The sequence below is a fragment of the Narcine bancroftii genome, chromosome 1 (assembly GCF_036971445.1).
Source record: "Narcine bancroftii isolate sNarBan1 chromosome 1, sNarBan1.hap1, whole genome shotgun sequence".
In the NCBI taxonomy this organism is placed as follows: Eukaryota; Metazoa; Chordata; class Chondrichthyes; order Torpediniformes; family Narcinidae; genus Narcine; species Narcine bancroftii.
The window spans coordinates 83,226,854-83,240,984 of NC_091469.1; the positions used below are offsets into that span (position 1 = coordinate 83,226,854).

The 14,131-nt window shown below is 41.0% G+C and overlaps 1 protein-coding gene across 3 annotated transcripts in view; it reads left to right on the top strand.

The window, feature by feature from the left end:
• The first annotated feature begins 8,799 nt into the window (after positions 1-8,799).
• The window catches only part of LOC138760563 (AP-3 complex subunit sigma-1), a 99,884-nt gene continuing 94,552 nt past the window's right edge, over positions 8,800-14,131 (top strand). The window contains exon 1 of one of the 3 annotated variants that reach the window (XM_069931314.1): positions 8,800-9,022. In XM_069931314.1, coding sequence (XP_069787415.1) covers positions 8,954-9,022 — 69 coding nt within the window. In that variant the 5' untranslated portion in view covers positions 8,800-8,953. Of the gene's footprint in view, positions 9,023-9,145; positions 9,232-14,131 lie in introns of those variants that run through there. The other 2 variants (XM_069931295.1, XM_069931305.1) reach the window with 2 other exon arrangements.

Consider the following 14,131-nt stretch of genomic DNA (forward strand, 5'->3'; position numbering starts at 1 on the left):
ATAGCACTAGATAAATTAACAGAATGGTACAAACAAGGAAGCTTACAACTACCAAACTTTAAGAATTATTATAGAGCAGCACAATTAAGATACCTATCAGATTTTTATCAAACAAGGGAAAAACCAGATTAGACGAGATTAGAGCAAGATAAAATAGGGGAGAAGATACCTAAACATATACTATATAAGTGGGATGAAAAATTGGTGCAACATAGGAATTCACCAGTATTGCACCATCTGCTCAACATTTGGAAGAAGATTCACGTAGAAAGGAATAAAATAAATTATCAACTACCAAAATTAATATTGACACAAAATCAATGAATCCCTTTCACAATAGATAACCTTTCCTTCAGAGAATGGGAGAGAAAAGGGATCAAAAGAATAGAAAATTGTTTATCGGGAAATAAATTATTATCTTTTGAACAAATGAAGGACAAATATAATATAACTCATGATACAATGTTTGCATACCACCAACTGAAAACCTACTTGAAGGACAAATTAGGAAACAGTATGAGGTTACCAGAAACAAGCAATTTTGAATATGTGATTACAGACACAATGATAATTTAAAACTTTATAACAAACATGTACATCAAACTGCAAGAAAAGGAGAACAAGGAAACAAACTGTAAACCTAAACAAAAATGGGAATAAGATCTAAACAGAAAGATAAAGAATGGTAAAAGCTATGCTCCGGAACTACGAGAAATACAATAAACACGAGGTTATGCATGATACAATATAATTGGTTACACAGGCTATACATCGCACCCCAAAAGTTAAATAAATGGGACTCAACAGTATCAGACATATGTTTTCACTATAAGAAGGAAATGGGAACAACAATACATGCAATTTGGGCATGTGAGAAAGTGAAAAAATTTTGGTAAGATCTAAACTAGATATTAAATAAAATCACAAAAAGCAACATACCAAAAAACCAAGAGATCTTTCTTCTAAGTAATATAAGAAATAAACAATTTGGACTCGATTTGGATGGAGCACAAAAAAGATTTATTATGATAGCCCTAGCTGTAGCAAAAAAATGTATAATGTCAACCTGGAAATTAGAAGACAACTTGAGAATACAACAATGGTACATAGAAATAAATAAATGTATTCCATTGTAAAAAAATAACATATAATTTAAGAAATAACATCACAATATTCAAACAAATATGGGAACCATACATGAAACACAATAGAGAAATCCTAACACGGACCTCCACCACCTAAAATGACAGAAGGAGAAGACAACAAAATGAACTGACCCAGTATGTAAAAGTAAAAGACACAAATTTCTTGTTTATTTTTATTAAGTGACAACATTGTTTAACGGGTTTAATGTATCATATAGATTAAACTTTGAATAAATGGGGAGGGGGGTGAGGGAGGGAGGGAAGGGAGGGGAAAAAGGGGAGAAAATGACACTGATATATTCAAGAGAAAAATGTCTGTATGTATTTTGGTCAGTATGGTTCATCGTGTGAAAAATAAAAAAAATTTAAAAAAAGAATATTCGCCTCAGGAATTCCAGGAAAATTAGGAATCTGGGATTGAAAAGAATGCCTAATTTGTAAACATCTAAAAAAAATGAACTTTAGGTAAATTAAATTTTACAACCAATTGTTCAAAGGATACAAAATTGTTGTCAATAAAAATGTCTTTAAAACATTTAATACCTAATCTATGCCACTCATTAAAAGCTGCGACTTGCAAAGAAGATTGGAAATGATGATTGGTTATAATTGGACTCATAAGAGAAAAGCTCTGAAATCCAAAAAACCTAAATTGTGCCCATATTCTTACCTTCTGCCAGAAGCTGCCGCACCTCTGCCTTGATAAAATCTCTGTCTGCGGTGCAATAACGCCTTCTTCCGGCAGCGATTGGTTTGCAGTCTGGCGTGAGGTGTGAGAAGAATGCAGGGGGGTGACGCGCAGTGTGGAGAGGCCGCAGGTTGGCTGGGGCTGTAGTGTGATTGGAGGCTGGGGCCCCCCCAAAGGGAAGGGTGACACTCTGCAGGTGGTACTGGAAATCTAGGCTCAGGAGGCTGGGGCGCAGAGTTTGGGCATGACCAGGAGCCTGAACCCCGTGTATGTCTCCCCACCCACAGTTATATCGGCCGAACAGCGCCCGAGTGTACCAACAGTCCGGTCCTTGGTGGCGAGGGCGATAGAGAAGGTGGTGTAGATTTTCAGGTTAAGGGAGTGGGCCATGCTCGGGTGAATGAAATTTTCAGTGCTGCCACTGATTTGCACGACCATCATTGAATGCCTGAGGTCGTGGGGAATGTTCCTGGTCAGAGTGGTGGCTGTTAGGACTGTCTCGGGGTCGAAGTCATCGAACTCCAGCTGTGGAGGGGAGTTGTAGTCGTTGGTGTCCGCTGCAGGCAGTGTGTGAGGTGATTATCGACCGGTGGTGCCCTCTGTAGTCGTGGGGTGCAGTGGGCGATGATTAATGGTGTCTGGAGGCATTGGGAGCGTCGGTAGGGTGGCCTGGTCATTGTCCGCGTTGACCACATCGTCGTCAGTTGTGGGGTGCGGTGTGCAGCGATTAATGGTGTCCGGAGGTGTGGGGATAGTCGGTAGGGCAGCCTGGTCCTTGCCCGTGTTGACCACATCATCATCGTCGGGCCCCGATTCAGCCTCTGCCTGGCCCAAGATGGCAGCACCGTGTGGGAGGCCGAGGTATGGCTGGCCTCCTTCCCTGGCTGTGTTCGTCGCACCGGGGGAAGTGAAGTGACATCACTGTAGTCTTCGGCAGGCGGCTCTGGGGAGGGCGGGGTCTGGTCAATGTACGCGGGGCACACGCGGCGATCGTTGCCGGCAGGGCCAGAAGTTGTGCCGCTGGAGTTGGGAATGGCGGGTGATAGCAGGGGCAATGGCGTCGACCAACACGCGCACATGGTGGGGTCCACAGAGGAGGTGGGGAGGTCGTAGAGGGCCGCTGAGCTGCCAGCTGGTTTTGAGAGGCACACTTTAGCAAAGTGGCCTTTCTTACCGCATCGGGAGCAGAATTGGTTCTTAGCCAGGCAGTTTTGTCGTGATCTATGGTCTGACCCACACTGGGACCCATAGTGCACCTGCCACAACAATGCTTTCTTCCTTAGCTTGGCCTAGGGCCACAGCAGCAGTATGAGGTGACCTCAAGGAGGCCTGGGGGAGCCTGGTGTCGAAGACTTCTGTGTGTAGGGCTACAGCTTCCAGCGTTTGGACTACTTCCACTGTCTTGGCCAGGAGGTAGATATTTTCTTCCAGCAGCTTCTGTCAGATGGCCCTCGAGCATAGCCCTCGGATGAAGACATCCCGGATCGGTCTCTTGACCTCCTCTTCATTTACCGTGGGTTCAGCCAGATACGGTCGGGCCAACTCACCCAGGTGTCCCAGGTAAGACTCAGCCATCTCTCTAGGTTGCTGGGCCCGGGAATTCTGGAGGTACCATGCAAAGGCCACATTTGTGGGGGGTTTGTACAAAGTCTCAGGAGTGTCCATTGCCTCTTTGTTCTTGGAGCAGCCTTTGGTTGCCTGGAAAGGACAAGGACCCAGCTTGGATCGGAGTAAGATGAGCTTCTTTTGCTCAGAATCCAGAGTGTCGTCTGCGTGTGCCTCGATGATTGCTTCAACCGTGTGCCTCCAGATCTCGAAACATGTTTGGGCTTCCAGGTGGTGTGGGTTGATTTCGAGGCTCCCGGCACTCAGGAATTTTTCCATAGCAGCCTTGGAAAAAATCTCTTTGTCAATTAAATTGTGGTGCGCTGTTAGACAGAAGCAAACACACAAAACTGAAGAGACTGTACAATAGGCTTTAATCGACAGACATCCGCAGAGCAGGGCTGGCTGTACTGCTATAAACTGAGTGAGTCTTCGGAGGGCTGGATCAGGCTTATATCCCGGAGGGTGATTGACATCCAACCGGGTGGGGCTTGATCCCTTCAGGCCAACTGATTGACAGCCTGCCAGATGTTGTCCTGTCCCCTTACACTCCTGCAGGTACAGAGGGTGCCCCCTGCAGTAGGCCGGTGGTGTACCACCACAGGATGTCATATATAAGATAAAAGTGAATCAAAAAAGATTTAGGAATTAAAAATTGGTATAGATTGGAAAGGATACAAAAATTTAGGTAAGATGTTCATTTTAATAGAATTAATACAACCAATCATAGAAATTGACAAAGGTGACCATCTCGTTACCTATATTAGTAAAATAGAAAAAAAAATCCCTAAAAGGATTTTTATAGATCTTGGTAAATGTAATACCAAGATTAGTAAATTGATCTCTCTCAATCTCAAAAGGGAAATTAAAATAGCTAGGTATAGGAGCATTCAATGGTAAAAGTTCACTTTTATGCACATTCAACATATACTCTGAGAACTGACTAAATTAAGATAGAACAGATAATATGAATGGTAAAGAAGTCTCTAGGTTAGATATAAAAAGCAGAATATCATCTGCATATGAGGAAACTATGTTCAATATTTTACATATAGATCCCTGAAAAATCTGTACACTCACGAAAGACAATTGTTAACAGCTCTAAGACCAAGTCAAAAAGTAATGAACTTAAAGGACAGTCTTGATGAGTTGAGTTAGTACAGCCAGAAGCATTAGGACATAAATATAATTTAATCCGTTTAATAAAAGATGGTCCAAAGTTCATTTTTCCAAAATAACCCGAATCTACTCAATCAAATGCTTTCTCTGCATCTAACAAAAGAATATATTCAGAAACATGAGTGGGGTAGGGAGAGGGGAGTAAATATAAAATGTTCAATAAATGACATATATTAAAATAACTATTTTTAATGAAGCCAGTCTGATCATCAGAAAAATTTAATGGTAATATATTCTCCAGTCTATGAGTCAATACTTTAGCCAAGATCTTCATATCAACATTCAATAAAGAAATTGGCCTAAAGGAAGAACACTCAAGTTGATCTTTCACTTTTTTTTTTGCAATAAGAGAGATACAAGCTTCATTAAAAGATACTGGAAGATTATCCTGTTTAAATAAATCATTAAACACCAAACTTAATTGAGGCAAATGCAATCTAGAATTTAAAAAAAAAATTCACAGAGTACCCAAGTCCTGGAGATTTACCTGACTCTAATGAAGAAATAGCTAAAAATATTTCCTCTTGTGAGATAGGTTCCTCCAGACTCATGCGATAATTCTGAGATAGCGTGGGAATATTTAAGTGTCAAAAAAGTCCATTATTAGGCTATTATCATGATTTGATTTAGAAGTAAACAATCTTGAAAAGAATTCTCCAAATGTATAGAAGAATGAGATATATTTCAAATGTTGAAAGGATTGGATAGAGTAGATGTGAATAAGATCTAGAGGGCACAGTCTTAGAACTTAAAACAGAGATGAGGAGAAATTTCTTCAGCCAAAGGTTCGTGGATTTGTGGAATTCGTTGCTACCTACTGCTATGGAGATCCAGTCATTGGGTGAGTTTAATGCATTAAATTCACAAAAAAACTACTAGACAGTAAGCATAAAGTAATATCAAACTATTAATAGTAAAAGGAAAATAAAGATTATAAAGATCAACAAACATGCATATTTAATATAACAGGCTCAATTTAGTGTATCCAAAACCTATGTATGCTTATTTGAGGATTTCCCATATAAAAAGAACCATGTGCAAATACAGTGTTTTCCGTGTTGATCCTATTTTCCCACGGTCTTATAATAAACTAAGCGCACAACATTACTTGCGCTATTGATAAAAATAGAAGTAGAAAATTAAAGTCAACATTAATAAAATAAAGTTAATATAATTCATTTAACTCTTTTGTAACAAAAATATCAATTAAACTGATTAGCAAAGTAAAAAAAAACACGCTTATTAAATTATATGGCAAGCACGAACATCACCCCATCTAATAACACAAAAAGAGAACAGCCAAACTTCACCCAATCTACCCAAACGCAAAACCTCAACAATAGTCAAGCTTCAGACACCAGTTAACAGTCATAAGAGACTTGCAGTTGAAGGAGATTCATTCAGGATTTTGCAAGCCTCATCTACCAATTTTTTAAAAATTCCTTGCGACCATCTCAAACTTGATCCATAGACACGCTGGATCTTTTCTGATACCATTCAGCCATAACCTCTTTTTATTCTTTGTTCATAACTTCAGGGTAGAAGTCTTCAACAAATCTAATTTGCTGCCCCTTATAATGAAGATTTCTTCTTTGATGAGCCTCTTGGATTACCTGATCTTTTACTTGGCGTAGATTACCGACTGAGGATGTTGTCTTGAAGCTGGTTTTGAAGCCAGGGAACGATGAGGTCTGTCAAGAACAGGCTTGGTAGAAAATACATCCTGTCTGAAAACCTCCACAAGTAGGTCTGAAAAGACGTCAGTCAGCTGGCCAGATTCCATATCCTCTTCTAAGCCCAAGGTTCGAAGATTTTGGCATTTACTTCTGCTTTTTAAGTCAATCACTTTTGCAGCAAATTTGGAGTTAATGGCAACATTTCAGCACAGAGATCTTCTAATTTATCAACATGGTTGTTAGTTGTGTCCAAATCTTCCTCCACCGATCCCAGACACTTGTGAATTGCTGATATCAACTGCCAAACCTTTTTAAGTGTAGTGATGATTTCCCATTGAGTCCCTTTCACCATATCAGTTATTTCTCGTGAATATTTGTTCAGAAGACCAGCAAAGGAGTCTTCTCCTTCTTGCCATTTTTTGCAGCTCTGGTAATCCTTCCAATCATTTCAGATTGGTAATTAATATTAATCAATAATATACAATCAATTGTATCTTACTCCACAAAAATTAAATAGATTAAAATCAGACTTATCAGATAAATGTTTTAGGTGTAGTCAAGAGATAGGTATCTTTTTGCATTCTACATTAAGATGTTCAAAATTGAGACCATTTTGGATCGAATTAGGAAAATTTCTAGAATAAGTTATGGAAGTTAAATTTCCACAAGACCCAATGCTGTTCTTATTGGGTAATATTTTGGCAATAAGACTAAAATTGAATTTTTTCCAAAAAGAATCTGTGAAAATTGCATTAGCAGTTGCAAGAAAATGTATTGTAGTCACATTGAAATAAGATACCCATTTAGGAACGGAAAGATGGCATGCAGACATACATAGTTGTATACCCCTTAAGAAAATTACACATAATTTAAGGTTTGGTGCCCATACTTACATACCGTAGGTATTAATTTATAACGAGTTTTCCCCGAACCTCGTGAAACCTTGCTAACTTCTTCGGATAAATAAATAATGATAATAAGAAGGCAAATTTGTGTGAATGGTGGTGATATTTTGCTAACCAGGTTTGTGTTTCTTTTTTCTTAACTTTTCAGTAATCTTATTTCTATCTTTTTCCTTTTTTCCTACTTTTGTGTTTTTTTTAAATTTTTTGGGGGATTATTATTTGGAGGGAAGAGGATTGCTGGGATTCATTATGGTCTAATATGTAGCATGTATAACTGATTTGAAATAAATGACTGTCATTTTTTTGTATTTGGATATTAATAGATATATGGAAATTTAAATAAAATAATTAAAAATATTAGTTAATAAAGGGGTAAAGTATAAAACACTTTGGTTGTAAATTTAAAGGTGCCTGAATGGAAAAGGTTCAGAAAGAGCAGGAGCACCCAATTATTGTTGCTATTCCATGCAATAGTCAGCTGGACACCTTGAAGTTCTTCACCTGTTCCACTCTGACCCCTCAGAGGACTGGTTTGTGTTCTGATTTTCCCCCTTCTGAAGTCCACATTCAGCTCCTTAGATTTGCTAATGTTGAGTGCAAGGTTGTGATTGTGACACCATTCAACCAGCTGATATACCTCACTCCTGTATGCTTCTTCATTGCTGTCTGTAATTCTGCGGACAACCGAGGTGTCGTCAGCAATCTCAGATGGCATTTGAATTATGTCTAGCCTCACAGTCATGGTGGCAAGAGCAAGTAGAGCAGTGGGCTAAGCAAGCATCCTCGAGGTGTGCCTGTGTTGATTGTTAGTGAGGAGGAGATGTTGTTTCCCATTCGTACTGACTGTGGTCTGCCAATGAGGAAGTCAAGGATCCAGTTGCATAGGAGGTTCCAGAGGCCCAGAATTTGGAGCTTTTTGACGAGCACTGAGTGGATGATGGTGTTGAAAACGTTGCTGTAATTGATGAAGAAGTAGTATGTGTTGCTGTTGTCTAGGTGATTCACAGCTGAGTGGAGAGCCAGGGAGATTGCATCTACTGTGGAGTGTGTGATGCAGCAAATTGTAGTAGGTCCACATCTTAACTGAGGTGCGAGTTAATTCTGGCCATGCCCAACCTCTCAAATCATTTCATCGCAGTAGATGTGCGTGCTACTGTGTGAGAGTCTTCTTGGGTACGATTGATGCCCTTTTGAAGCAGATGGGAACCTCTGACTGAAGCAATAGGAATGGAACACATTCTACTATTCTAATGTAGGAACCATTATAGGAAACCTTTTAAAGTAATTGTGGCCAAGACAATTTTGGTCTCAATTATATGGTGAACATTTCCTTTGCTCCCTCCACCTCTTCCCAGTTCTGAAATTTTGGACACTTTAATTTTCTGGTTGTTATGATGCACAATTAATCTAAAATGTCAATTTCTTTTCTCTTTCCCGCCAATTATTGGAAATATTTAGTGGTTGGGCAGCACTGTGTGAGCAATAACCAGGCTTTCGCTTCCTCCTGACCCCCTGAGGATTTGCACATCTTTGACCTGTCGCCCAACTCGGCTCAGTGAGATTTCGAAATAGCGGGATGACGGTCGGCTCCTTGCCTTGGACCGTTGCGGCTGCCGTCGCCCTTCAAAGCCCTGCCGAAGGGGGAGTTTATTTGGAATTCAGTTCCGCGCTTCCACCTTCGTTCATGTTTCGGAGAAAATCCGCCTCAGTTGTCGCTGTCAGTCGGTGCCTCCGGACCACAGACGTTCAGTCGTCATGATTAAAGCCATTCTGATATTTAACAACCACGGCAAGCCGCGCCTCTCCAAGTTCTACGAGCGCTACGTGAGTACGAGAGGCAGACGGCCGGCGAGCGAGATGGCCGTTGGCTCGCAGCTGGCGCGCGCCGCTGACTTGCGGCGCGCGCTTTCGCCGGACCGTTTGTGTGTGTGGGGGGGGGGGGGAGGGTCGTCTCCCGACGCACTCGTTCAGCGTCCATGGTGGCGCAGTGCCGCTGGAATGGGCGCATCCAAGGCTGGTCGTGGTACAGTATGGTAGTCGGGAATTCCCCCCCCACCCGGAAGATGTGGATCATGTGGGGTTCGCCTTGGGGGTTGTCCACACGTGGAATGCTGTGCAGTTTTTGTATCTTGGCTGGACATTATCAGAAGAGATGACACTGGAGGATTTAAAAAAGCGCTAAACCCGCCACAATTTAAACCCCTTCTCGCGTTTATGATTTGCAAACGTAACTTTAAACTGAAAATGGGATCAAACATGTTCTGAAAGTTGATGCACAATCACTTCATGGGTCTTATCTGTGAAGTTAATGCATCTATTTAAAAAAAAAAGGGGGGGTTCAAATTGCTTCCAAGCCCCAACAAAAGCAATGATTGTTGTCATGTTTCGATTTTAAAAAATTGCCAACGTTTTGGATTGAAGATGATACGGTTTCGAAAACCCACCAGCCATACTCGTGTTGCAACTAAATTAATCATGTATGCAGGTGCATGAAATAGGAGATCACCTGTGTACAGAGGAGCAAATAACATGATTAAAGAAAAAGTAAATTACATTGTAATATTCACATACTGGGTATCAATGAACTCTGAGCTTCTCTTTATAAATCCTATTTGTAAAGGTAGTTTCTGCTTAAAGAATGTTTGGTTAGCTGGGAAAATAAGGTGTGATAGGGTGGCATATAAAAGAATAGAAAGGAAAAGTTAGGTGTCCAAGTGTTCTTTGGCTTGATTGTGCTACATTATGTGTCTGCAGCCCAACAGACAGATATCTTGCTGATTAATTGAATGATTTTGTTGAGAACTAAAAAGCTTTTCCAACATCAGAAAAAAGGAAGTTGCTAATTTAGTCTGATGTGCCTGCTCCACTAGATCATATGTTGATCTTTGTCAGTATCACTTTTATGTACTAACCCCATATCAGTGGCATCTGATTAATAGATCTATTTCTTGAATTTTTTTTTTTTTTTCTTTGGCTTGGCTTCGCGGACGAAGATTTATGGAGGGGGTAAAAAGTCCACGTCAGCTGCAGGCTCGTTTGTGGCTGACCAGTCCGATGCGGGACAGGCAGACACGATTGCAGCGGTTGCAAGGGAAAATTGGTTGGTTGGGGTTGGGTGTTGGGTTTTTCCTCCTTTGCCTTTTGTCAGTGAGGTGGGCTCTGCGGTCTTCTTCAAAGGAGGCTGCTGCCCGCCAAACTGTGAGGCGCCAAGATGCACGGTTTGAGGCGTTATCAGCCCACTGGCGGTGGTCAATGTGGCAGGCACCAAGAGATTTCTTTAGGCAGTCCTTGTACCTTTTCTTTGGTGCACCTCTGTCACGGTGGCCAGTGGAGAGCTCGCCATATAATACGATCTTGGGAAGGCGATGGTCCTCCATTCTGGAGACGTGACCCATCCAGCGCAGCTGGATCTGCATACACTCTGAATGAATATCCAGAGCCCCTTTGGGTTGATAATTACAAAAATTCACTGCCATCTCTGAGTTGTGAATCTTCTTCCTGACAGGAGGGAGGTGAAGGCAGTGTGGCCAGAGTGGGATGAGTATTTCAATATATTAGCTACATTTCCAAGGCAATGGGGAGGAAGGAGGTAGGTGTGGCCTGAGCCACGTTCACACATTTCTGCAATTTCTTGGAGTGTTTGGCAAACCAGTTCCCCTATCAGGCTGCATCACTACCTGATAGGGAGAACTGGTTTGCCGAAAACTTCAACAAATTGTGTAAGGTTGTGAATGTGTCTCAGGTCACGTGCTTTAAATGGTGCACAGGTAGAAGTTATCAAAGAATGCTTGAGACATGGCAAATTTCCTCAGGCTTTTGAGGAAGTAGAGGTCCTGGTGCACTTTCTTGGCCATTGCATTAATGTGGGGAGACCGTGATGTATCGAATCAAAATTTGTAGCATAGTTTTTCTGAATTTAAAGTATTGTTTTTAGGGATATTAGCTGAGGTACAAATTATTGAACCTGAACTGTGACGCAGGGGAATTTTTTTTGCATAGAGTGGTTGATATCTGAAACACATCGCCAGAGGAGGTGGTGAAATAGAATACAATTGCTGTGCTTAAAAGGGATTTTGGCAGATATTTGAATGGACCGGGGGGTGGGGGGGTGGGGGAGGCATAGAAGGATATGGTCCCAATGCAGAAAAATGGGCTTAGTGTACATGGGTAAAATTATTTGTGTGGACATGGAGGACTGAAGGGCTTGTTTCCCTGCTGTACCTTTCTTTGACTGTTAACTGTATCTGTGCAAAGAAATTTCTTCTTGACTCAGTCCTATTTTATTTTGAGACTGTGATCCCTAGTCCAAAGCCTTTTTTTTTCAAAACATTGGCTGTAATTTATCAGGTCCTTTGAATTTGTTTGCTTTAATTCCCATTCATTTCTCTAATATTTTCTTAGCTAATTTGTTTTAGCTATTTATTTTCTATTAGCCTGTTTCTTTCCACTATCTTAGGAATTGTTTTTTTTCCATGAAATCAGTCACAAAATATGTTGAATTACTTCACTGTTTTATAATACAACTCCTTTTGTTCTCTGCAAGGCACCCAAATTAGCTTTTTTTTGCTTTATACAAATGTGTCAGAGTTAATCATCACACTAACAACCTTGCACTCAACGATAGCAAAACCAAGGAGATGATTGTGGACTTCAGGAGGAAGTCAGGAGAACACGAACCAGTTCTCATCGAGGGTTCGGTGGTGGAAAGGGTCAAGAACTTCAAATTTCTAGGTGTTGTCAACATCTTCTAGGATCTGTCCCGGAGTCTCCATGTCGATGCAAACGTGAAGAAGGCTTGCCAGCAGCTATATTTTGTGAAGTGTTTGAGGAGATTCGGTATGTCACCAAAGACTCTCCAAAACTTTTACAAGAGTACCATGGAGAGCATTCTGGCTGCTTGCATCACTGTCTGCTACAGAGGTGTCAATGTTCACGAAAGGAAAATCTCTGGAGAGTTGTTAACTTGGCTGCAACATCACCAGATATCTGCAACGGTCAACATCTTAAGAAAGCAGCCTCTATCCTTAAGAACCCCCACCACCCAGGTCATTGTCCTCTTCACTTTGCTACAATCGGAGAAAAAGGTACAGAAGCCTGAAGATGAGTACACGATGAAGATTTCTTTGGAGCCCTATACAGCATAATACAGCTGGCCCTGAGTATTTTTGCATTTTGGTTTATCAGGTTTAAAAAGTCAGTATTATACAGTGGAACCCCATTATAACGCGATAGTTGGATCCAAAAAAAATCGTATCGTGAATAAACCGTGATCACGCTAAATCGGAGTTTCACTACTGTGTCCAATATATACGCACGTCGCTCGCGGGAGCACTCACCACACCCCCCACCCCGTTCGCGGCAGCACTCACCATCCACCCCCCACCCTCCGGTTCGCGGCACCTCTCACCCTCCAACCCCTGTTTGCAGCAGCATACACTTCCCACCACCTCTTATCAATGTGGTGAATTCTCCACCAAGATAAACGCTACTGTACTTGCCTTAATCATTTAGATGCGCCACTTCTAAACATCCGCTGCGCCACAGGGTGGCCAACCCTGGTACTGCATCTTTTAAAATGGGCTCGCATAACATACTATCTCAAAGAATGGGACGTGGATGTTAAGGGGTTCAATGATTCATTGCATTATCAAAATTTGCGTTAAATCATGGCGCATTAAATCCGGGTTCCGCTGTATTTGCATTAACCCTTTTAGTATGCTATACTGCCTAATTAAGTAAAGTTGAATAATAGGTTGATTTTTGGTACAATATGTTTTCTATCTGTTGTAGTTCATTCTTCTCCAGGTGAGGTATTTTGCTGCTCTCAAACATGCTATAAAGAACTGTGTTATTTGCTGTGTTTGTCTGATACAATGCTATTTTCTCTGAAATGCCTTTTTGAATTGAAAGGCAAAAGACTTCAATTTTATGTTAATATTTTTGACATTCCATGTTGAATACTGCTGCATTTAACTACTGGTATATAAAATCTGTTCTCTAATTTGTAAGACCTTTTGAATCAGTTCAGTACATTTTAAGGAACTGAATATTGCTGAGAGTCCATTAAACACGCCTGTTGACAATATTTGAACAACAGAAATATTCTGATAAGGATTATTTTTACATTTTCCTTTGTTTACATCTTTAATAGCTTACAGCTATTTAATATTTAATAGCTTACAGCTATTAACAGTTAATCATACTTAAAATCTTTAAAGCTTTGTGTATATTACAGAAAAACTGATTCACAGTGACCTTGACTTGCTTCCATTACTTTACAAGTAATGCATGATAATATAATTGGATTGCAGATTTGTTAATGGAGACATCAAATCCCTTGTACTGAAGATGTTGGTCGTAAAACAGATCCATTGAAGTTTCAGCAAAGAAAGTAATTTGGCCTGCGGTATTTGTACTAGTTTTTAAGCAGATGCTATTGAAAACTAGAGAAAACCTGAAAGTCTGCAGATACAGTGATTGAAGTAAAAACACAATACTGAAGAAACTCAGCAGGTTAAACAGTGCACTTTATATAGCAAAGATAAAGCCCAACATTTTGGGCTTTAGCCCTTCACCAAGATGTAAGCAAAATGTAGGCAGGGACCTGAATTAAAGTTGTGTGAGGTGGTGGAGCACAGTCCCAGAGGCAAGGGATAATATGTGATTAAGGGAGGGAGGGCGGGCATGAGAAAATGGGGAGGGTAGGATAGTTCAGTGAACAGAAAGGAAAGGGGTTGCAAAGAACAGAGAAGATGATGTTAATGCCATTCAATTGGAGAGTGCCCACATGTAATATTAGGAGTTGTTCCTCCAATTTACGGGTGAGCTTGGTTTGGCACTACGAGGCCATAGACAGACGTGTCAGCGCGGCAGTGGGGCACAGAATTGGTTGGCCACTGGGATTTCCCTGTCATTGATGTGAACAGAGCGAAG